Source organism: Protopterus annectens, chromosome 9.part0 (assembly GCF_019279795.1).
Source record: "Protopterus annectens isolate FY-2018-M chromosome 9.part0, PAN1.0, whole genome shotgun sequence".
In the NCBI taxonomy this organism is placed as follows: domain Eukaryota; kingdom Metazoa; phylum Chordata; order Ceratodontiformes; family Protopteridae; genus Protopterus; species Protopterus annectens.
Genome location: NC_056743.1, coordinates 620,964,401 through 620,986,981, shown reverse-complemented (window position 1 = coordinate 620,986,981; position 22,581 = coordinate 620,964,401). Strand labels below are relative to the sequence as shown.

The 22,581-nt window shown below is 38.2% G+C and overlaps 1 protein-coding gene across 5 annotated transcripts in view; it reads right to left on the bottom strand.

Annotated features, from left to right (window-relative positions):
- The window catches only part of LOC122811371 (tenascin-like), a 641,082-nt gene that overhangs the window by 217,573 nt on the left and 400,928 nt on the right, over window positions 1-22,581 (bottom strand). For 3 of the 5 annotated variants that reach the window (XM_044083172.1, XM_044083170.1, XM_044083171.1), the window contains exons 5-7: window positions 15,427-15,580; window positions 13,461-13,724; window positions 3,758-5,335 (exon numbers count right to left, since the gene is read on the bottom strand). In XM_044083172.1, the coding sequence (XP_043939107.1) occupies window positions 3,758-5,335; window positions 13,461-13,724; window positions 15,427-15,580 (1,996 nt within the window). The remainder of the gene's footprint in view (window positions 1-3,757; window positions 5,336-13,460; window positions 13,725-15,426; window positions 15,581-22,581) is intronic. The other 2 variants (XM_044083173.1, XM_044083175.1) reach the window with 1 other exon arrangement.

The following is a 22,581-nucleotide window of genomic DNA, read 5'->3' as shown; positions in this document are numbered from 1 at the left end:
GGACTTTTTGTTAGACTGGATAAAGGAAATTTTCTAAAACCAGCAGGATGTCAAATGAACTGATAACTCAAATAGACAACCTGAGCAAAATAGGAGAATTTTGATTGCCCAAATTCTGATAGGAATGCTCCAGTATTTTTCTGCAACTGAGCCTGATAGGAATGTGAAAGTAGGGCCATCTTTGAAAACCAGAGTCACCATCCAGTGATCTTTGGGTGGCAATGGTAACAGCTGGTGTGGCACTAAGCTTCTCCAATCTTTGGGAACAGAAAATTTCCTTTCCTTTTACCTGAAGTAGAGAAATGAAGCTTTTGCTCTTTCTTTGGCACCAGGTAAAGGCAATCAAAAGAACCTTGTCTCTGTGGAATGTTTCTTTCCTGATAAGGCTGCTCCGGAAAGAGCAATGAATGAAAATTTGGAAAAATGAGATGCAGTCCAATAAATTTTGAAATTATGAATGCAACTGCCATACCCTTTGTCTTGGTAATTTTTTGCCAATTTTTTTTGAAAAGTCCCAGTTTTCCTCCCTAGAATTTAAATAAGAATTGGTCAGGAGCAGGAGCAACAGTACTTGAACCCTGAGTTCCAAGACTGAACCCTGAGACAAGAAAGCAAAGGGACCTGAGACTGCAAAGAACCCCCAGAGCCACCTCTACCTAAAGCCTCGCCCCTACCTCTACAGCAGCCTAGAAGAGCCTGGGCCACCCCTAGCCTCCACCCCCACACTAGGCCTCAGGTCTCCCTACTAAAAATTATCCCCATTTTCTGTAAAAACATAGATTTTTTCCTGAGACTGAACAAAATTTCTAACTTTGGAGCAACTGAAATTCAGAAAGGGCATGCTTTCAACAGATAATGAGCTTTGGGACCCATTAATTCGCCAGAACACATGCCAGACAGGCAAAGATATGTAGCCCAGGCATGCCTGCGAACAACTGAACTAGTAGCCACCCCTGAAGAAGCCTGAACTACATCAAAAAACCAACTTGGAAGAATGCTCAAAACATCACCAGGCACTGCAAAAGAAATCCTACCAACTTGGTCTCAAAGCCTGCTTTAATTTTGAATCTACTTACAAAAATAATGATTCCATATAAAGCATATGAAACTGACAAATCTAAAGCTCTCATAGCCAAAGTAGAAGAAGGCATATAGATACCTTTTTACCCCACCTATCCAGGGCCTGAATTCCATAGGTTGTCCCAGAGGAACTGGATTCCCTAACCAACAGCAGGGCCACCTTTGGGGCCTTGAGTAATAGTTCTGGATCAGCCTCCTTCGAACATTATAAGTGTCTTGAGCTTTACCCGGTAATTATCTAGAGAAATTTACGGGGGGGCAGAGAGAGTGGATTAAGGGGGGTACTCAGGCAAAGAAAATCTGAACAACATCCAGTACAGGGGGCAGGGAATATCCTGAGGCAAAGGCAAAAACAAGAAACAGAAATTGCCAAGAAAGAAATTTGAAAATCCTTTCCAAGAAAGCCTTTCTTTTGAGAAGCAAAAATCCAAAAAAAAAAAACTCTGAGAAAGAAAAAAGAAGATGGAGGCCAGAGAGGGGATAGTGTCCTCAGCCTCCGATCAGAATGAGGAGAAAAAACAGAGAAATCTACGTCAGGAATCCTCTGGACCTTGACTCAACTACTTGTCCCTCCAACTCTGTCTTAGCAGGGCACTCTCTTCAGGGGGGGGCAGTGAACAAATAATTAAAGTAATCAGTAGCCAAATCCTCAGCCTAGTACCGGCAGACTCAGACTTAAGCTGGGTGGGGGCCTTTGCTTGAGAGGGAGCCTTAGACTTAGGAGAAGAATGGAGGCCTACCTGAGGAGGCCTAAACTCCAGACAGAGAAGAGGCTTCAACCTCAGAGGAGGGAAGCCCTAACTAACACAGGAGAAGCCACTTCCTGCTATTAAGGCTCCCCAACTAGGGAGAGTAACTGAAGTAGTCAGTGGTTCTCAGGTGTCAGTGGTTCTCAGAGACAGCGTCGAGGTGATGACTCTGTGAAGACCGGAACCACCGACGTCTTTGTGTTTTTTAGAGAAAGCAGGATGTATCCGAATCCGAACACATACCTAGTTACAGTCCAAAAACCCAGCAAAGCAGCAGTCCTTTCGGCGTTTAATGAGCAGCACAACAAGCTTAGCTTCAACAAACACCCCAACAACGTCGTGCTCCACCCATAAACAAAGGAGGAATACATGGTGAATAGTAATCCCTATCACAAGATTACCTTGAAATACAGTTATTAACTTTTTCAATACTTCTGACATTTCTGACAGAAAAGTGTCTAAAAAAAGTGTCTAACAACTCCGTCCCAACCCAAAAAAACACAACAATTCCAGAAAAACATCCAATTCTTTTGCCAGCGCTGCTGCTGTCACTGCTGACCACAGAAAGACAAAGACTGAAAGACCGGTCGGTATGCATTTGGCGTGTACCCAGTACTGTGCGTTGGGGCGCGTCAGCCTCATGACCGACGGCGGTTCTCCACTGGTATTTTCGGGCTGATGGATTGTGGACAGCGGAGTACCCATATGTAAGGACTGCAGCAATGGGAGACGAAGAACATCAAGCAATATCTGATGACTAGAGGCGCAGTGGAAGGTAACTGCAGAAATGTGTGGAGGCGCACTCTGCTGTAAAAGCAGACAGACATTTGAATTCTTTAACTATGAGAGAGGAGTAACTTTTGTAGATGTTTTGATATCAGCAATATGTACAGTAATTAACCCCTATAGTCAGAGAAAACTGGCAGTTGACTAACTTCAATGAAAGACTGTGAGATGGCTAATAAGCAACTGGTTTATAGAACCCTGAGAGGAAAAAAACAGGCCATATTCCTAGAGTCCAAATTTAAATTAAATGAGGGAGGAGAAGACAGGAACCAGACATATAAATGAGAGGTGGTTTCTTAAATGACTCAGAAATAAAAATACATTTTCCTAGTGCTGCTACCCTTACTGAAAGGTCTGGTAATCTTTTGTCTTGTCATTTTGACTATATTCCTTTTATTTACTTGGACTGTGAACCCAATAGCACAACTGCCTAGTACAAGTACCTAGCTATATATTCTGTATAAACTGAAAATGGAAATGTTCGCTCTTCTTTAGGCATTAATCTGTTCTAGCCATTATATTTACAAACATGAACTCTGGAACTTGAAACTAGAGCTCTGTTGAAAATGTGACTTTCCAGATGGTCATTCCCAGCTAACAACTTTAATAGTAAATAAAGCAGTGGTTATCAGTTATAAAATGGTCTGCTTGTATCAGTACAGAGCTTAGAGAGAATTCCTGCTATATCACCTGCTAATAACACACAAAATGTTATGCAGACTACAGACACACACACTGATAAACAAACAAGCTTTCAGTAATAGCCTTGTCCTGTTGAATTGACTTCCATGTAACCAACCTATGAATTTTCCTGTAAAAGAAAATTAAAAGAAAGGTTAGTGATGAACAGAATTTTTCTAGCATGCAGTGAGAATCCAATTGGAGAACATACAAATAATGAACATCAGCTTAACTGTGCTCTTTGGAAATTAATAGAATGGCTCATTAAGCTTTAATGGCTGGTTCTGCAGTGTGTCACCAAACCAAATAAATAAACAAATGGATACCTTCTGTTATAAAACAAAAACTGTAGGGCTAAAACAGAAAGCACATCAAGCAGTGATGGTCTTTAGACAGCATGCTCAGTTACTGATTATGACCTGAAAAATAAATTTAATACCAGTTAGGAAATAAAAATCTACCTGTAGAAACAAGAAGGATAAACATATCAGTTGTGCGGTCTTTCTTAATACCATATAGATATGCTTTGTATGTAGTTCCAGGGTTTAGAGCAGTGATGTTCACACTGCTAGAATTTCCAGGAAGGTTCATCTTAGAAACTACAGTTAATTCTGGAAGACTTCTAATAATTACATAGAATCGATCATACTGCTTTTTCAAGTTATCAAAAAATAACATAACACCAGTAGCAGTGGCTCTGGACACCACTGGGTCTACTTTTTTTGTTATGGCACTTGGATTTTGTGTAGTTGTATAGAGTTTAGTTTTCTTTGTGACAGTCAGGGAAGGATCATAGCCCTCCATGTGAGTTCTGTAGAAAGATGTAAACTTACTGTTTTCATTCTGATGAGGGGCAACAGTAGATGTTATAGATAAGCTGCCTTTGAAAACTGTGGCGTGTTCTAATATATTTACTGGTTGCAAAGGGACATGTTCTACAGGCAGCTGGGGAAACGTATTTCCTTGGGGCATTTTATTTACAGACCTGATAGTGATTTCAGGTAATACTGTACTCTGAAGAGTCCTGCTTGCCACAGTGTCAGGAGAGACCCTTTCACTAACTTTCGTAGAACTTAAGTCATATAGGTAGTCTAAGAGGTCCTTTGCATCTTTCTTTATTTCATTATTCTTCAGGGTAGATGTGAGGTTAAGCAAGTAAATCTGAAGACGTACTATCTGGGCCTTATTCATAGAAGGGGCCCTGTTTAAGATGCTCTGGAAAATCTTATTAAAATTTTTCCTTTGGTCAGAGGCAGGCGGCTCTAGGTTGAGCTTGAGAGGCACATCTTTTGGATCTACTGAAGAGTTATTATTTTTTGCAGAAGTACTATTATGTTCCACGGGCAATGATGTGGAAGAGTGCTTTGAATGTACATTTGTTGTTGTCTGTCCAGGTTTCATGCTTCCAAGCTCGTTTTTGTCAGAGTCAAGGACAGTGGAAATTAGAGGAGATACAGGTTCCTGTGGTGTCAGAGTTGTCATCACCAGTACAGTCTTGGTGCTTGGGTAGGCAGCTGAAGGGGGTTGTAGCAGATTACCTTTTGGCTTTTTACTTTTCATTGGAGTTTTGGCTATCATTTTTGGCAAGCTGCCTATTCCAGCCGGAGAGATAACAGATTTTTCATTCAGCATTAGTGTTGCTTTAGTTGGTTTCTCAGCAACAGAATGAACAGTTAGGGTATTGGAGGTTGTATCCTTTACAAGAGGTTTGTTATTCACCTTTCTTCTAGGCACTTGAGAGTCAGAGTTGTCTGGGACAGCATTATCGTCCCTGTGTGATCCAGGTATGCTCTTGTCAGAAGTTGCTTTGGTATTTAAATCCACAAATGAAGTTTTCGGAACAGATGTAGTTTTGGATATCATGTTTGCCTTATTGATAGCTACAGGATATAGCTTTTGTGAGATGCCATGGTCAGAAATAGGTGGAAATTTCTTAGTAGAGATAGTTGTGCTTGGAACAGTCAGCGTTTGGGTATGTAACCCTTCTTGGGATGCTTTCATTTTACCATTCCCTACTTCCTTTGTCTTTTTCTTTTTCTCTAGAGAAAATGAATCACTCAATTAACCATACAGTTTAATGCAAAAATACAAATCAAGGATCAAGTATGTTTAGGGCCTGAAAGCCCTTGCTAAAGTATGTGGAATCTTGTACCTGTAAAAAAAAATAAATGTTAAGTAGTTTCCAGGCTGCTTATTTCATCTATGTATAGTTAAAACACTTTCATTTACACTTAACATGATCTTTTCATGTAAATGTTGACAAATGCTTTGTCCAATTATTGAGAGAGGTATATTTTAATTTACTTCTGTCCACTAAATTTATACATGTGATTCCATCTAGTGGTGATAATACCGTTCAGTTCCTTAAGTGCCATAAATAGATGAATTTGTCATAGTGAAAACATTAAAATGCAGAATTCATACCAGTTATTTTTGCTTTATTTTCTAGTTATTGTTTTTATTTTCTAGTTATTATTAGTTTTTTTAACTTTCCCAAATGTTACTAAATATAGTGGATATTATTTCACTGAATGTTTCAACATGACTTCATCTCCCTCCACTGACTGATAAGGTTGCTTGCTGCTTGAGAAATTACTGTATGTCTGTTGTATTCATTATGTGAAGAAGGACTGCCCACCTGGATAACAAAGTTAAGGGAAGGGTAGGGCATAATGGTTAAGGTCTTTACCTCACAGGTAAAAGCATTAGGTTTGATGTGTATATCAGCATTGGCTTGCAATATCTGCAGACTGATAGCATAATATTTGGTGGGTGGATTTGTCATAATGTTTAAGGTGGTCAAATTATAAACACAAGGTACAGGGTTTGAGTCTGACCTTAGGCTATTGGTTAGGTTTAAAATGGTCCATCAGAGTAGTTAGCCTAGCAGTCGCATATGTAAATAGTTATACATTTGGAAAAGTACAATATATATTCTCCAACAGGAAATGTTAGCCTGAAATTAGTTAGCAATATTGTAGTTATAACTGCACTCACTGAATGTGTCGCAGTTTACGCATCATTGCTGTGCTGTATTATAACTGGCAATGCTACTGACACATGCCTAATGCCAATATTTTACCATTTTTTGACAATGAATTGACTGTAAGCCAATGACATTTTTAAAGGATTATCTTAAAGAATTTCAACCTATTTGTCTTCCACACATGCCTGTGTTTTTAAGACAGAGCTTGATCTTTAACAACTTTAGTTCCCAGTGCTGCATTCTGATGATTACAAGTGAATATTGTACCACACATTAATATGGCAATTCGTTTCTGAGATGTGATTGCAAATATTTTGTGTTTTAAATTACTGCTGTGAGCAGTAAATGACACTTTGGAGTAAGGATTTATGGATGGCTGAGAAATAAATCAGCAAGTGTAGCAGTCTGATTGTTCTTTACTGAATTTAGTGTAGGAATATACTATTTTGTAATCTGATCAAAATATAAGACTTAAAATCTAAGTTTTCAGTTTTGTACTTTCATGTATTTTGTTACTGCCAATTTTGCATAAAAACAGGATTCTCCTAAAGTCTTTGCCTGAATTGGTTTTCTACCCTAAGGTCAGTTCTCAGTAAATGACATATGTACTCCTTTTTGTATAAATATCTTTCATAGAGGATTACTTAAAAACAAGGGACTGACAAAGAAGCAGACGAGAAATGATTGACAGTTGTTAAGTTGTTTTCATGCTGATACAATGTGTGTGATCTGTGCAACATTTTATATAAATTTGATTTTCTAGTGGTAGCGTAATCATTCATACTGTGCATTACAGACAAGGCGACAAAATTGCCCAGTGGACTATACTTGGTTTATGATGCTACATGAGTGTCAAAGAAAAGTGTAACCATCTGTGTGTGCTACTGCTTATGAATCAAATATTATTTTAAAAACTCCTATCATTCCCAAGATTTTAATTCATTAATATTTTAATTTCTTGATGACAAAGAAGCCCTTAATTATTTTGAAGCATGAGTCAATCCTGGGGCAGCAGCAGTTTTAGATCCAGGTGTGTGGCATACTTTCAACATTCAAGTGGTTACATTTTTAATTTAAGGTCCCCACCCCAGCAGCCATTAACAACAGCATAGGACAAAGCAAGGTTTTATCCTCTATCAACACCATCTCACTTGCAGTACCTCCAAGTCAAACATCTGTGTTTGTGATGAGGTCATTTGCTAATCCTCTCCATATTGCAAGGTGTTTTGCAGACTACATGACAAATGGTATGAGCCAGGTAACAGAAAAGGTACTTTTCATGACGTCTGGCTGAGGATATCAGAGACCAGTCTATTCCAGTATAAGAATAACTGAAAAATATTCAGGCAGAGTTGTTGACACACTTTAACTCACTTTCTTTGTATTTATTTACTGTACACATTGCAGTGGATTTGAAAATGATTGTTTATGTATACCTCTGGTTCACTTAGCACTGATCTATTGACACTGGAATTATTTTGCCTTTTGTTTGGGAATTTAGGCCAGCCAGGTGGTGCTGTTCTAGTACTAAACTCATTGTCATGTTTAAACATGCATCAGGTTTACAAAAGTAAATGAGAATATTTCATTTTCATAATATTAAAGCTTTTAGCATCAGTACATCTGTATGTCAGGGTCCATATCTTACGGAATTATTGACACATCTGTCTGGCAGCTGTGGAATAAGAAGTAAAGTAATAAAAAATGTCATCAACATATTGTAAAAAGGAAAGCTGGATATCTAATATGCTGATAAACTGATTACTTCCTGTGGATAAAAACATTGAAGAAAAAACTGTAATAGAAAATCAAAATGTATGGTTGTAGCTGCAATCTGCAGAAAAGGCCATGCATTGATATCTTGTCCAGTGATAGTTTCAGCTGTAACAAAGAAAGAAAATATTTATTCATTTTGTCAAAGGTGCTAAATTAATAGCATTAATAAATTTTATGTTAATTGCTAACATGCTCTGTCTGCTAACCTCTGTACTGTTACCTCCTGGCTAGACATAACTAAATAAAAAGCATCATGTTCATTATGATGGAAAACAAACAAAACAAAAGAAGTTCAAGTGGTTAAATGTGATCAAGTAAGTGTTCATGATTTCAAGACAACAATCTAACTCACTGTTAGGATGGCTAAGTTGCATATAACTTGTAGATAATTTTTCCGGTATGATCTACCTCATCCAGGTGCATGTTATTACCTTCAATGACCATGTTCACATAAACACCTGTAGTACATGGAGCATGCTGATTATGATCCTATAACTGGATTGTCGTGCAGCCTGACCTCAACAGATGTTAAGCACCCATGAGAAAATTGTTAAGGTCAGGTCCCATGCTAGGCAGCAAAATCTGTCTGCACTGACCAGCAAATGACAGCAGCAGGCTAACAAAAAATTGTTCCTGTCTGTCTGTTCCGGTAATGTGTCCCCCTATGTTCTTGTAATGAACTTTGAAACTTGCTATAATAACAGGATTTGAACTCTAAAACTCAGATGCATGCTATTATTAAGTGACTTCAATGAATGCTCAGAAAACCAAAGATTTTATGAGGTACAAACCAAAAATATGAAGCAATAATCTGGATGGTCTGACAAAATATAGAGAGTGGAGAGCCATGTAAGATAAGTGTAAATGTGACGTACAATGTAGCACTGCCTTTCTAATTGTGTCCATTAAGTGTTTTATGGCCTTGAAAGCCAGTAAAACAGTTCATGATTTTTTCCCGTAACTAGTATTACATGGAGCAAATAAAGCTCCATGCACTACAAAGAATTATGATCATTTTACTGACCATAACCTTAAATTATGTGTTCTCAACATGGATGCCATGATTCACCTCTCAAGCTTCACTATCAAGATGAATTTGTTGGCAGACAGTTTTCAAAGACATAATAAGCAGGTCATGATAGGTGACCTGCTCATAAGCTTCTATATCTGTCGCAGGACCAAACTTCTTGTCCTATCCTTAATAGGTTCTTCAGTGACAGAATTCACCACTAACAAGCTGGGCTATTTGATAACCGCTACACAAAAGTGAGAGACCTGCTTTAGTCTACAGTTTTCCTCAATCAGATTTAGTCCTATGGTAGTCAAACGCTGCAATGGGTAGCAGAAGTAAATATTTTGTTAGCCTAAAATGTAGCTTTAAAGTTACATAGCAGAGGATCTATTTTCTTAACATATGTATGACACTCAGGATTTCTGCCAAATTACTGGCTTTCTTTTTATGTTTTCACTTTGTATGTTTCTTTTTAGTAAGTTTTTGTTTTGCAGCACTTAGCAGCCAGCATTTTCATTTAAATGTAAGGTGCACAACGTTGGCTTGCATTGTTACTTAAAGGAATCTGCTTGTCTAAAAATTCTGTCTTTTAAAACTACAGCAATATGTTCATTTTGTGGCACAAGAGAAGCAACTGAAGTAAAGAAAATTCAATCCATCCAGTTAAGATTGATGTTGATGTATGTAAAAAGCATTAGCTATGGAAGTGCTCTAAGGACTGCTTAGTGCTTGTGGCCAAAATGTGTCCGTAATCTTCTTTTAGTGGACTGTGATTTAATATTAATGGCCCGCACCTTGGTTCATAATACCAGACCTCAGTTCTTATTAGGGCCCTTCAGCCTAGTTTGACAATCATTAGTTCTTGTTTACAGGTTCTTGCTAATAACTCTTTGCTCATGTTAGTGGCCCTGAAATCTTTTTAGTGTTAGCGTTGCTCAATTTGCACTTCTTGCCTCATCTTCTCTTGATGGCCTACAGTATCTGCTTGCCTCATCTTCTCTTGATGGCCTACAGTATCTGCTTGCCTCATCTTCGATTGTTGGCCTACAGTATCTGCTTGCCTCATCTTCTCTTGATGGCTTTCAGTATCTTCTTGTCTCATCTTCTCTTGATGTCCGACAGTATCTGCTTGCCTCATCTTCTCTTGATGGTCTTCACTTTCTGCTTGCCTCTTTTTGTCTTGATGGCCTACAGTTTCTGCTTGCCTCTTCTTGTCTTGATGGCCTACAGTATCTGCTTGCCTTTCTTGATGGCCTACAGTATCTGCTTGCCTCTTCTTGTGTTGGTGGCCTACAGTATCTGCTTGCCTTTTCTTGTCTTGATGGTCTTCAGTATATGCTTGCCTCTTCTTGTCTTGATGGCCTATATTATCTGCTTGCCTCTTCTTGTCTTGATGCCCTATAGTATCTGCTTGCCTCATCTTGTCTTGATGGCAGACAGTATCTGCTTGCCTCATCTTGTCTTAATGGCCGACAGTATCTGCTTGCCTCTTCTTGTCTTGATGGTCTTCAGTATCTGCTTGCCTCTTCTTGTCTTGATGGCCTACATTATCTGTTTGCCTCATATTCTCTTGATGCCCAACAGTATCTGGTTGCCTCTTCTTCTCTTGATGGCCTACAGTATCTACTTGCCTCATCTTCTCTTGATGGCTGACATAATCTGCTTGGCTCATCTTCTCTTGATGGTCTTCAGTATATGCATTGGGAAAAGAACTGAAAAACAATATTGCACCAATGATGTAGTTCCATGAAGTAATATTTTTCACCCTGATTATGCCCCAGATGGCTTGAATTCAGTTAGTAGTCCAAAAGTTGCTGGAGATAGCCAGGGAGGGGCATGAATGTGCAGGTGATGTTGGATTGTCCATCCTTACCTAAGAGTATTTTTCCTCCCACTCAGCTACCAACTTCAGGCACTTTCATCCCCAGCTTTCTATAAGCCCATCTTCTACAATTCACATTCCATGGCAGGCTGGCTCCACTGTGTAATCCATACTAGAAGGGTCTCTCTTCCATGAGAGTCCTGAACATCAAGAACCCCACTCCATGTGGACTTTCTAAAGGGTATGTACCTACTAGGAAGGGTGAGGCAAGGATATGTCATAATGAAGCTTATGTGAGGAAGTGTCTGTAACTGTATGACCCCTGCCTACATGCCAGTCATTGTCAGACTGAACAAACTATGAGGAGAATTACTCAAGTTCTATCCCATCCCGGGCCCTTCTAACAGCCTTAGTTAATCTAGCCTCCCCTCACCTGCTCTGCATCATCCTTTTGAGACCAAGCCTCTGTCAGAGCCCCACTACAGAGAAATAGGTACATCCTCCCCCGTTGAATGGGCATTCTCCCTGACAGCAACATCAGGCACCCAAGCCGGTAATGGAACTCGGGATCTTGAGTCATTATAGCACTTGCAGTTAGACTCTCAGGAGGGTGAGCCCACAAATGAGTATGCATGCAGTCCAGTTAGGATAATGGCCACTGGATGACAATTGCGATCCATGGTGTTTGGCTACTTCTTCTGTTGCCCAAACCAATGGAACCTACAAGGAATGACTGGGCCAATAAGGCCATTAAGGCAAAGTGGCTTGCTGGTTATGATAGGACAAGGACAAAGATGAGGTAATAATAATAATAATAATAATAATAATAATAATAATAATAATAATAATAATAATGTTATTGTTGAAAAGAAATAAAATATATAGGATCATAGGCGGTTACTATGCTATTGGCTCTGAGGCCCTTATAAGCCTAGCCAAAAGTTTAGCCCATGTTTAGACAAGTCAGCACCCGATGTCCATGTCCACTAGGGAGATGGGCAGAATCCCAGGGGTGTATTTTCTGTTTTCCATTCTGTTATCCAGGTTGCGCTTAAAAAGGGGAAAAGAGATACTCTGCTTGTCATGGAGAGGGAGTCTATTCCACAGATGGGGGAGTCTCTGGGACACAAATCTATCCCGCCAACAAGTCCTGTTAATGTCACAGACCAGGTTGAGGCCGCATCTGCAGGTTACTTGAGTGGAGCTTGACTTGCGGATATGCAGCAGTTCCATCAAGGCGGGGTCCGTGATCGTCTTGTATGCCAGACAGAGGTCACCTCTGAGGAGTCTGTATGAAACTGAGTAGAGGGATAGAGCTTTTAGCCTATCTGTGTATGGTAGATGTTTGATGCCCTGGATTCTCCTGGTGAGGAACCTCTGTGGTCTCTCCAGCTGCTGCATGTGCTTTGCAAGGTACATGCCAAAAGGGGCATTATACTCAATAATGGTCCTTATAAGGGAAAAATACAGGGATGTTATGACCTCCTTGTCCTTGGATGAGATGCCCTTACTTATGAGATGGACCATGTAGAAGGCTTTCCGTACAATGGAAGCAACGTTGTGGTCAAAAGTCAGGTTGCTATCAATCTGGGTGCCCAAATCCCTCACAAATGATTGCATGCTAAGGAAATTGTTATTAATGTGCTAATTTGTGGGGATGTCGCTCTCTCCAAATGGGATGATGATGCATTTTTTGGTATTCAGCTTGAGGCCATGTTTCTGGCACCAGTTATTTGCCTGAATGAGACCCTCTTGGAGGATGTCCACATCACTAGGGGAATTGATGACAGCACTCAGCTTGCAGTCATCTGCAAACTTGGTCAGCTGTAGCCCACTAGTTTTGGCCTGCACCTCAGAAAAGTATATTACAAATAGCAGAGGCCCCAAGAACGAATCCTGGGGTATGCTGCTTGTTACGGGTCTACTGCTTGAGGTGACTTCCCCCATTTTGACTAGGTGGGCTCTATCAGTGAGCCAGTTTGCTACCCATCTGGTAACTTTCAGATTGATGCCTAGTTGAGAGAGTTTATCTATTATACCCGAGTGGGGAATTGTGTCAATTATATGCAGGTTTCCGTGTCCAATCATCACAGTCCTCACCATCAGAGGTTTTGGTGTGTTACTAGATTTTATCTACCTCTTTAGCTGTTTCTTAATTTGCCATCCTGGATATGACACAATATTTATGTGACTACACAACATACAGGGAATATAAAATATGTAGTTTGTACTGACCACTAGCTACTTATAAATTGACAGTGCTAACTTAATTTGTGGATACTTGCAAATTTCAGTGACAAGAAAATTTTGTAAACTGGTCTCACACATTGCAACCACACTAACAAGAAAAAGTACTTCTTTAAGTATGATACCTACTCAGCCAAAAACTAGAAGTAACTCAAGCAACTTGAATAACCCTTTTTCTGGTACCAGTAAATACTAATTGCTTTAATCAAAGTCCTTCTCTTTCACATGTCTACCTGACTAGGACTACAATAGGTTTTTAAAGGATATGCAGTGCACAGGAAGGTGCTTTAGAACAGAAACAGAAGCAGTTTACAGACTCACCAGTTGAAGCATTGGTTCGTGCTGGCTTACTTTGCTCACTTCCCATTTCTGCAACTACAGTAATGAGGTACCGTACCCCTGGTTCTAGATTTCTCAAGACAGCAGTGTCTGCTTCACTTGAAACCTCAAGGTGTCCTTTCTTTCCTGTCGGCGATACATATGATATGATATAACGTTCCACATCAGCAGCCGATTTGTCCCACTTCAGGCTAATACTGTTGTTCGATACACCCGTAACTCTCAAATTCTGAACACTGTCAATCACTTTAATGGTAGAAAATGAGAAGATGAAAATAATTAGTGAGACAACAGTAGCAAGACCCAGGAATAACACAGACATAGATTCTGATAGCAGGTAAGGATGTTTTGGGCCACCTGGTACAATGATGATTAGTTTCAGAAAATTAAATATACATTTATTCTCAGCTGCAGTGGTTTGTGCTTCAGAATTTACATATATAGAATAACAGTTGTTTCCTCTAGACACACAGTTTATATGTTGTTAAAAGGGGAGAGTGCATCACAGGTATATTTTATTCCTGTGAAAATTGGGTAAAGAACAATTACTGAACGTGCCTGTTTTCCTTGAGAGGGCAATGTAGAGCAACACATTATCATTATGCGACTTGCTCAGAGCCAATCACTATGTAATTAGAAGCTGTCATAATCAAAGTCAGCTTAGCTTGTTACCTTAACCTTTTACTTTGTAAAAGGGAAACGTGCAGCAAGCACCTTCCTGATATCATAGCAGAAGGCACTTGTGTCTTGCAACAACACAGCAACTCCTTAAAAGTTAATGTCATTGATCTGGGGCTTTCAGCAGTTTGATCCTAGCTTCCTCAGTTAAGCTTTTAGCAATGAAATCTGTGTGTGTGTGTGTGTGTGTGTGTGTGTGTGTGTGTGTGTGTGTGTGTGTGTGTGTGTGTGTGTTTTCACACATGCACACACACACATATTTATATTTCTATATCTTTGTATATATCTATATGTATGTATGTGTCTTATATATATATATATATATATATATATATATATATATATATATATATATATATATATAAACACACACATCAATATATGATATATGGTTGTAGTCCAGAAGATTGAACAGTCATCTGATTGAATGCATTTAAAAAAAAACTTGCACTCATATGAGCGAACGTTCCTTTCAATGGTAGTTCTGCCTGCAGCTTTTTGCATCAAATCATGGTGCAGTGTGTTCAGGGAATTTACCCTTACCCCGCTCTTTTGTGATCTCTGAGCTGATATATGCAATTTGCATTACTTTTGGTTTGTGCAGTTTTCAGCCATTTTACTTTCACTCTGAAATAATTGCTCTTTTTTATGAGCAGTTTTGAGCATTCAGGATTTCATGAGAGAATCAGATCCATAAATATACACTCACACATGCATACAGGCACACGCACACGTGCACACCCACAGTCTACAGTGTTAACATTACATTGGAAAATGCTTTCATTTAAAAAATGGCGACTACTGTAGTTATGTTTTACATGTTTGTGTGAACTGTACTCAATGTTTCTGAGTAAAATCAATTGAAACTGGCAAGATAGTGTTTTATAACAGGAGAAAATAGAGCTTTACCATGCCAAAAACAATGATTACATAACTGAAGTGACACTTTAATGCACCTGTCTTTCTTTGTAACTTACTTTGGGGGAATGAATTAGGCTGTTGAAAGAACCAATGATTCTGTATGGCCCATGTATTGAGTTTTCACTTCCTGCAACCTAGCATCCTCTCGCTATATATATTGCATATTAATGTCATTAAATGGATTGTGCCCTTTACAGGTTGACTGGTCCCTCCACACATCATGTAAAAATAATGCTAGGTGTTATTTTCATCTACCTCCCTAAGCAATTATGTGGGCTTGTCTTCCAAGCGAATTTGTATGCCCTGATGACCTTAAACGTAGTCTGAACACTAGAAGATGGTCACTTACATGTAACAATAGATTTGGTGGAAGCAGGCCCGTATTTTTGATTCTTCTCCGCTTGTACTGTCACTGTGTACTCCTTCCCTGGCTGCAGTCCTGTCTGTGTGAATCGTCTCACTGTTTCATTGATACGGATGGAGATAAACCCCTCATCATTGTCCTGTCCAAAAACATAAGAGATTGCCATAAATAAACTGCATTGTTATACTGTGGGGCACTGATTAGCCATGGGATTAAACAGGCAGTTTGTTTAAATAACAAAAGAAACCACAAGACAGATGAGTTATACTGCCTGATTAGACAGTGTTGTTAGTATTCCGTGCATAAAATGTGTTTATTCTACTGTATTAATGATGCAAATGTACTGTTATGTTGCAGTAATTAAACTGTTACTGCCAAATCAAAGTTTCATAGTCACATGGTCATAACTAAGATGCTGGTGGAATTTAGCACTTTCATTGTCTCTCTTATTCAGCAGTAATAATATTTCTGGCACATCACCTATTATACACTGATGATTGGGGTCCAAATGGAGAGATGATAAAATCAGCAAGCAAAGGAGAGTTGTATTACTAGAATTGAATTCATCCTGAAGTCTTGTTGAATACCTTCATGTGGTGGACCCTGTTTTTTTTTTACAAAATCTCACCAAGACGACACTGATATATTTTATAAAGCATATATCACGGACAGAAGTATGTTAAAAAATGAAAGGCAGCTGTGTGCACAAGCCCTGGTACCAGTATGCACACTGGTATCAGGACTGGAAAAAATAGTATAGAATCCTCAAGACACAAATATTCCTAGGCTGTCCGCGGAAGTGGTGCTGTAACATTGTCGCCTCACAGCAAGACATTGTCCCGTTCGATTCTCAGCTAGAGCGTCTTCTGTGTGGAGGCATACGTGAATGGGCGTGCCTTCATTGAAGGTTGTGCATCAGGGCTGGTAACTCGGCACGTAAAAATCCACTACCAAACATTAGCGGACCAGAGTTCTGCTGTGGTGACCCCTAACCGGGATAAGCCAAAAGACACAACAAAAAGTGTGAGACCAGGCTCAGAGGAAGGATGCTCCCCCCGCCCCATTGTAGAAGGAAGTAGTAGTCCAGAAAAATCACAAAAACTGATAGACCAAAAAAGAACCATAAAGATGATAGAGTGGACTATTGAGGATAAGAAAGAAATTATGTATTGTTACTATTATGCAAGAAGTCCAGAATTTCCAGACAGAAGTTATACAAAAAGATTGAGAGAAATTGGAGGAAAGAAAAATATTTACACATGAAAAGCTGCCAAAAGTCTCAAATGCAAATTTGTGTTCATTAATGCAACAGGTTCAAGGCAAGCATTATATAGACCAAGAAACCTTGAGCCATTTGGAAAGAAGTGACTGAGGAAGCGTGAAAATGAAAAGAACAATCTAGAGATTTTTGAAAGGTTTAAAAAAGAAAATTGGACTTGGGGAAAGAAACAGAGATCTGATATGTTGCAATATTTATGCAAAGGAGAACAAATTAATCAATACAAAAAAAAAAAAAAAACAACCCCAAAGATATTTGAAGAGAAATGCAGGCAAAGGCACAAAAAAATTAGAAAATTTCACAATACAAAAAATAAGATCCGTAAAGGAAGATTGTAGAACAGAAGATTAGTAAAGTAGAAGTTAAAAAATAGAAGCTGAAGTTATGAAATATCTGCAAAGTGAAGGATTTAGAGTAGAAAATCTAACACAGGTTATATCACAGCATGATGGAACAATGAGAAAATAAACAGGAGGAACAGGAGACATCTGAAGAAGAAATATGGACATAAGAAAGAAAAAGTGATTTAATATGGTGCAGTACTTATGCAAAGGAGAAAGCAAAACTAATCAATACAAAAAGAGCAGCACCAAAATGATTGGAAGAGAAATACAGGCAAAGGCATCCAAATATGGAAACTTTTAGAATACAAAAAATAAGAAGACAGAGAGAAAGCAGAAAATAGGATTAATAATGGAGAAGTTAAAGAAATAGAAGCTGAGGTTATGGATTATCTGTGAAGTGAAGGATTTCTTGTAGAAAATCTAACTCCGATAACACCACAGCAGGATACAATAATAAATCCTCAAATTAAGGAGAAACCAGTGGAGCAGGAAACATTTGATCAGTTGGCATATGAAGATACTTTGGAGCCTTCACTAGGAAACCAGTACAAAAGTTCAGCTGGAGTTGCACAACAAGGGTAGGAAAGGAAACTTTGGCAACTCTTTTGCAGTCAGTGTTGTGGAGTGATAGGCCAGTGAGTTCCCATATAAAAGAGCAACAGATGGCACTTGATGAAACTGAAGAGAATATTGCACAGGAAGATGCTCTGGAACTTTCTGTAGCAGGCTCACAGGAACTGGAGAATAAAGAATATGCCCTCAGTTCAGAAGAAAATGATCTAAGGGAAGAATTGCTTGATTTAATAGAGATGGATTGACATATTAAGTTCAATGAAACAATGAAAAAATAGATTACAGAAAGTCAATAAGACCCAAAATGCTAAAAGTTTGATAAAACAAATGAACACAATAATTAGGACTGTTCAAAGAAATTCATGAAATATAATGCATGTAAATAGGATATATTACTGTACAGCTAAATTAATAATGGATAAAGTTTTACCAAAAAACATAGGGCAGTAAGGGAAAGGAAGGGGAGAAATCAAATGCCATTGTGGAAGTATTGAATAGAGAAAACTATAAAGCAATTAAGACCAGTATCACTGTTAGAAAAGTACAGAAGTGAGAAGAGAGGAACTAAAATACTCGGAAAGATAGACATGATAAAAGCAACATGCAGTATCAGATCAGATCAGGATTCGCTATTGTGAATAATAAACAAAAGATATCAGCATGAGCAGAAAAAAAACTTAGAAGATATGCAGATAGCTATAAAAGAAAAGTACAAAATAAGTAATCTATTGAAGACCCAAAAAAAGTTTTGTAGAGAACTGGGAAACAAGGCAAAAGGAATTGAAACACCACTAAAAAAAGAAGAAATAAATAGATTTGGGAGAAATATCTATGAAGACCCTGTGGAACATAACAATGATGCTGAACAGATGGAAGAAGTAAAAGAAAGAATAAGAAGTTCAAATGTATAGGATATGAAATGGGATGAAGTAACACCCAGAAAAAATTAAACAAATTTAAGAAAAGCTCCTAAATGGAAAACCTCAGGCACAGATGTAATACCTAACTTCTGTCTAAAAAAGTATTAACATCTTTACATGAAGAATTAGCCATGAGTAAGAATTATTTATATGCCCACTCTGGACTGACACCAACCTGGTTAACAACAGGAAAAACAATACTCTTCCTTAAGAGCAAACCTGCAAGCTATTCTAAAAAACATAGACCAATAACTTGGCTTCCAATGATGTGTAAACTATACACTGGAATTGATGCCAACAGAGTTTATAGTTTAGAAGAAAACTCAATCCTGGCAATAGAACAAAAGGGTAACAAAAGAAAGTCATATGGAACAAAGGATCACTTGTTGTTAAAGTCATAATAGAAAACTGTAAAAACGGGAAGAATCTAAGTATGGCATGGATAGATTGCAAAAAAGCATTTGACAGTATCCCACATTCATGGATAAAAGAGTGCATAAAAATGCGTCTGATACACCCTACACTGATAGATTATATTACAATAATGATGAAAGAGTGGCAAACTACTCTGCAGTAAAGCCATGATAAAGGGCAAATTATTATTCCAGGGGAAAAAATTCTAGGGTGACTCATTGTCACTGCTACTGTTTTATCTTGCCCTTAACCCAATGAGATGTCTACTTAACAAATTAGGTCATGGCTGCAATTTGGCTCCAAGAAAACAACAAAGTGAAAGACTTATCTTCTTTTTGTGAATGATTTAAAACTGTATAGTTCATCGGATGAGGAACTGAGAGCACAACTGCAAGTCGACAAAGCTTTTTCAGCTGATATAAGAATGTCATTTGGTCTTGTTAAATGTGCACAAGCAACCTTTTAAAGCAGGAAAGCTGTAGCACCAAGAACACATCACTCTGGGACAGGAATGTGATATAAAAGAACTTGAGCAAGAGGGAATGTATACATATTTGGGAATTGATGAAGGATCAACAATAAACATGAACAAATGCAAATAAAACTTAGTAAGGAATATTTTAGAAGACTAAAATTAATACTGAAAACAGCCTTGAGATTTAGGAACAAAGGCCAAGCTATAGTCCAGTTTGTGCTTCCTGTCATAACTTACATATTTGGAGTGATTGACTGACCCAGAAAGGTATTGTGTCAGTTGAATAGGAAAACAAGAAAAATGCTTCATGCTCATCAAATGATTTATAAAAATCATTGTATACTAGGAATATATATTTCCCATTCTGAAGGCGGTATTGGCCTCCTTGAAACTGATTACATTTATAGATCTGCAATCATACGTCTGCATAGTTATCTCCTGACCTCACAAAACCCAAACATCGTGAAAGTTTTAAAACATGAGGAGAATAAGTCTAATATGACTTCTCCTGCTTAATTTAGCAGAAGCATATCAGTGTCAAGCAGGAACAGAAATCAAACCAGAAGTCAATAAAAATCACGCATCAACTGTGAATGTGCCAAAAACAAAAGAAAAAAATATAAGGCAAAGGATCAGATGTGAAGGCAAGAAATGTGGAAAATGCATAAATATAGTTGGAATTACAGAACACTCTTGGAACAACCTCATTTTGATCAGGATTGAATGCAGGAATGATTAAGGAGAGGTGAATTTAAACCAAAAGATGAAAGGTTAATATTGGTGGTCCAGGATAGTAGACTACATACATGGTTTACAAAGTCCATTGAACATGTGGGAGAAACAGACAAATGCTGGTTTTGTAAAAAGAGATTTGGAAATGGTCGCACATCTTGTTTCTGGTTGTGATACACTAATGGCAGAAGGACTGTATACCAAAAGGCAGTTCCAATAGTAGCAGGAGTAACAGGTCATATAAAAAAAAATTTACAGTCATACTTAGATATGTTACCGATACATGTAACTCCATATGAATTACAGAAGGAGTCAATCCTGGGCACGTTGCAGATGCTGCAAAGAACACTTTTGGCTAACATCAAAGATTAAAACAATACTAATTTCATGATCATTACTCATAATATGACTTAGGAATGGGGTCTATTCCTGTCATGGTATTAGGCATCCAAAACACTTAGAGAAATTAAACTGGGTGAATTTATAACCAGGATTCTCCTAAATTATAAAGTTGTAAAGATATGCACTCTAAAGCTTTCTGATCTTAGAAAATCCTTGCTGTGTATGTATGTATGTATGTAATTCATAACCTCCTATATTTAATTTTCAATCATTTCAGCTATGTCCTTCATTAGGGTCTATATTAAATATTCGAAGATTCAAAATTTTGAACCTCATATGTTCGACAACATATGAGCAAAACTTGAAACCTCGAATATATAATAAAAGAGTAAAAAAAAAAAAAAAAAACCACGCTGTGCCCCCCACAGCCCCCCTACTTAAATATACCAATATGAGACCACACTTCAGTGCAGAAAAGGAAAATGATCCCATTCTGCATGTACGGAGCCATTGCCTTTCACCTTCGAACTTTTCAAAGTTCGATCATATGGTGTCGACCATATGACATTCGAACTTTGAATCGTTTGGCAATTTAATAGGGACCCCCCCCTCATTAAGATGTATTTTCTTGCTCGGTAATCTGTCCCTTTCTCTGTTTTTCTCATTTCCATGTTATGAGACCTTATATGCACTATGACAACCCTTCTACGGAGGTTTGGGAACGTCACCTCTCTTTCTGCTCTTTTCTGCTTTCCACCGGCAGAAAACTTTTCATCCTGGACAGATATTTATCACACTGTTCAACTGTACATATTTTCTTTGCTCATTCTTAAGAAATATACCTACAGAAATATGGTATACATTAGACCCTGCTTACGTGCAGCACAAAGTGGCCCTATCCATAGTTCAAAATCACTTTAATTTAGCTAATACTACCTGGTATTCTCCAAGTTGCTGTTGGACAAAGAAATTAGTTTACTTCTCGCATGAAAAGGCTGCAGTTCTCTTAATCATCCATGTTGTCTTTTGCAACTATTCATCTACTTGACCATGGACCAGTTGCATGTATATTCATACCACTGCTAGTTCATGCATCCATCCATTGTCCTATCTAGTATTCATTCCAAAATCCAGGTTTGTAGCACCGGATCTTTATCAGTGCATAAGTAGGCTTAATGTACTTCTTAACTTTATGAATATCTGAATTCTGGACAATAATTTTAAGTAGCATTATCGATCTGTTACCATATTACATAAGATTCTGAATATCTGAATTCAGGACGGTGATTTTAGTAGTGTTATCAATGTGCTACTTTATTACTTAACATTATGAATATCTGAATTCAGGACAGTAATTTTTAGTGTTCAACATGCTATACTTACTGAACCAATGCAGGTATAAAGCTCTAAAAGAACCAGAATGGATAAATATACAATCTATAGGAAAAGAAGCCCCAGCTGGCTGTTAGCTGCTTCTTTTTCACCCTGGTTAAGACCTTTGGTAGGTCTTGATATAATATTAGCAGCCTACAGAAGAAGTGGGGGAATGCATGCTAGATGACTCTGTCACTAATGTCCCTTTCTCTGTTTTTCTCATGCCCATGTTATGAGACAAAAACAGCCCTTGTTAGTATAATTTATGTAGTAGCTTGTGCCATGTAATTCCAGTGTGCGTGTGTGTGTGTGTGTGTGTGTGTGTGTGTGTGTGTGTGTGTGTGTGTGTGTATGTGTGTATGAGTGTGTGTGTTCTACATCACACTTTAAGGTGGGCTGGCAACCAATCTGGAATTAGTTTTTAGTCAAATGCCTGTTTAGAGCTAGAATGCACTTTAGTGACTCTGAATAGGGTAAATATCAGAGAATAAATAATTTAACCAAATCCTCATATTATCGATTCTCTGACCAAAAACTAGTAAGCATTAGACATACTAGCAAAAACAGAATGGAGCATGTGTAAGCTTAGTAGAACTACTCTCATTTCACTTATTCATGCCTGCCAGCACTCAGTTAATGTGGTGTCAAATTCCAATGTGTTCTCAGGCATTTGCCTGGATCTCAAGG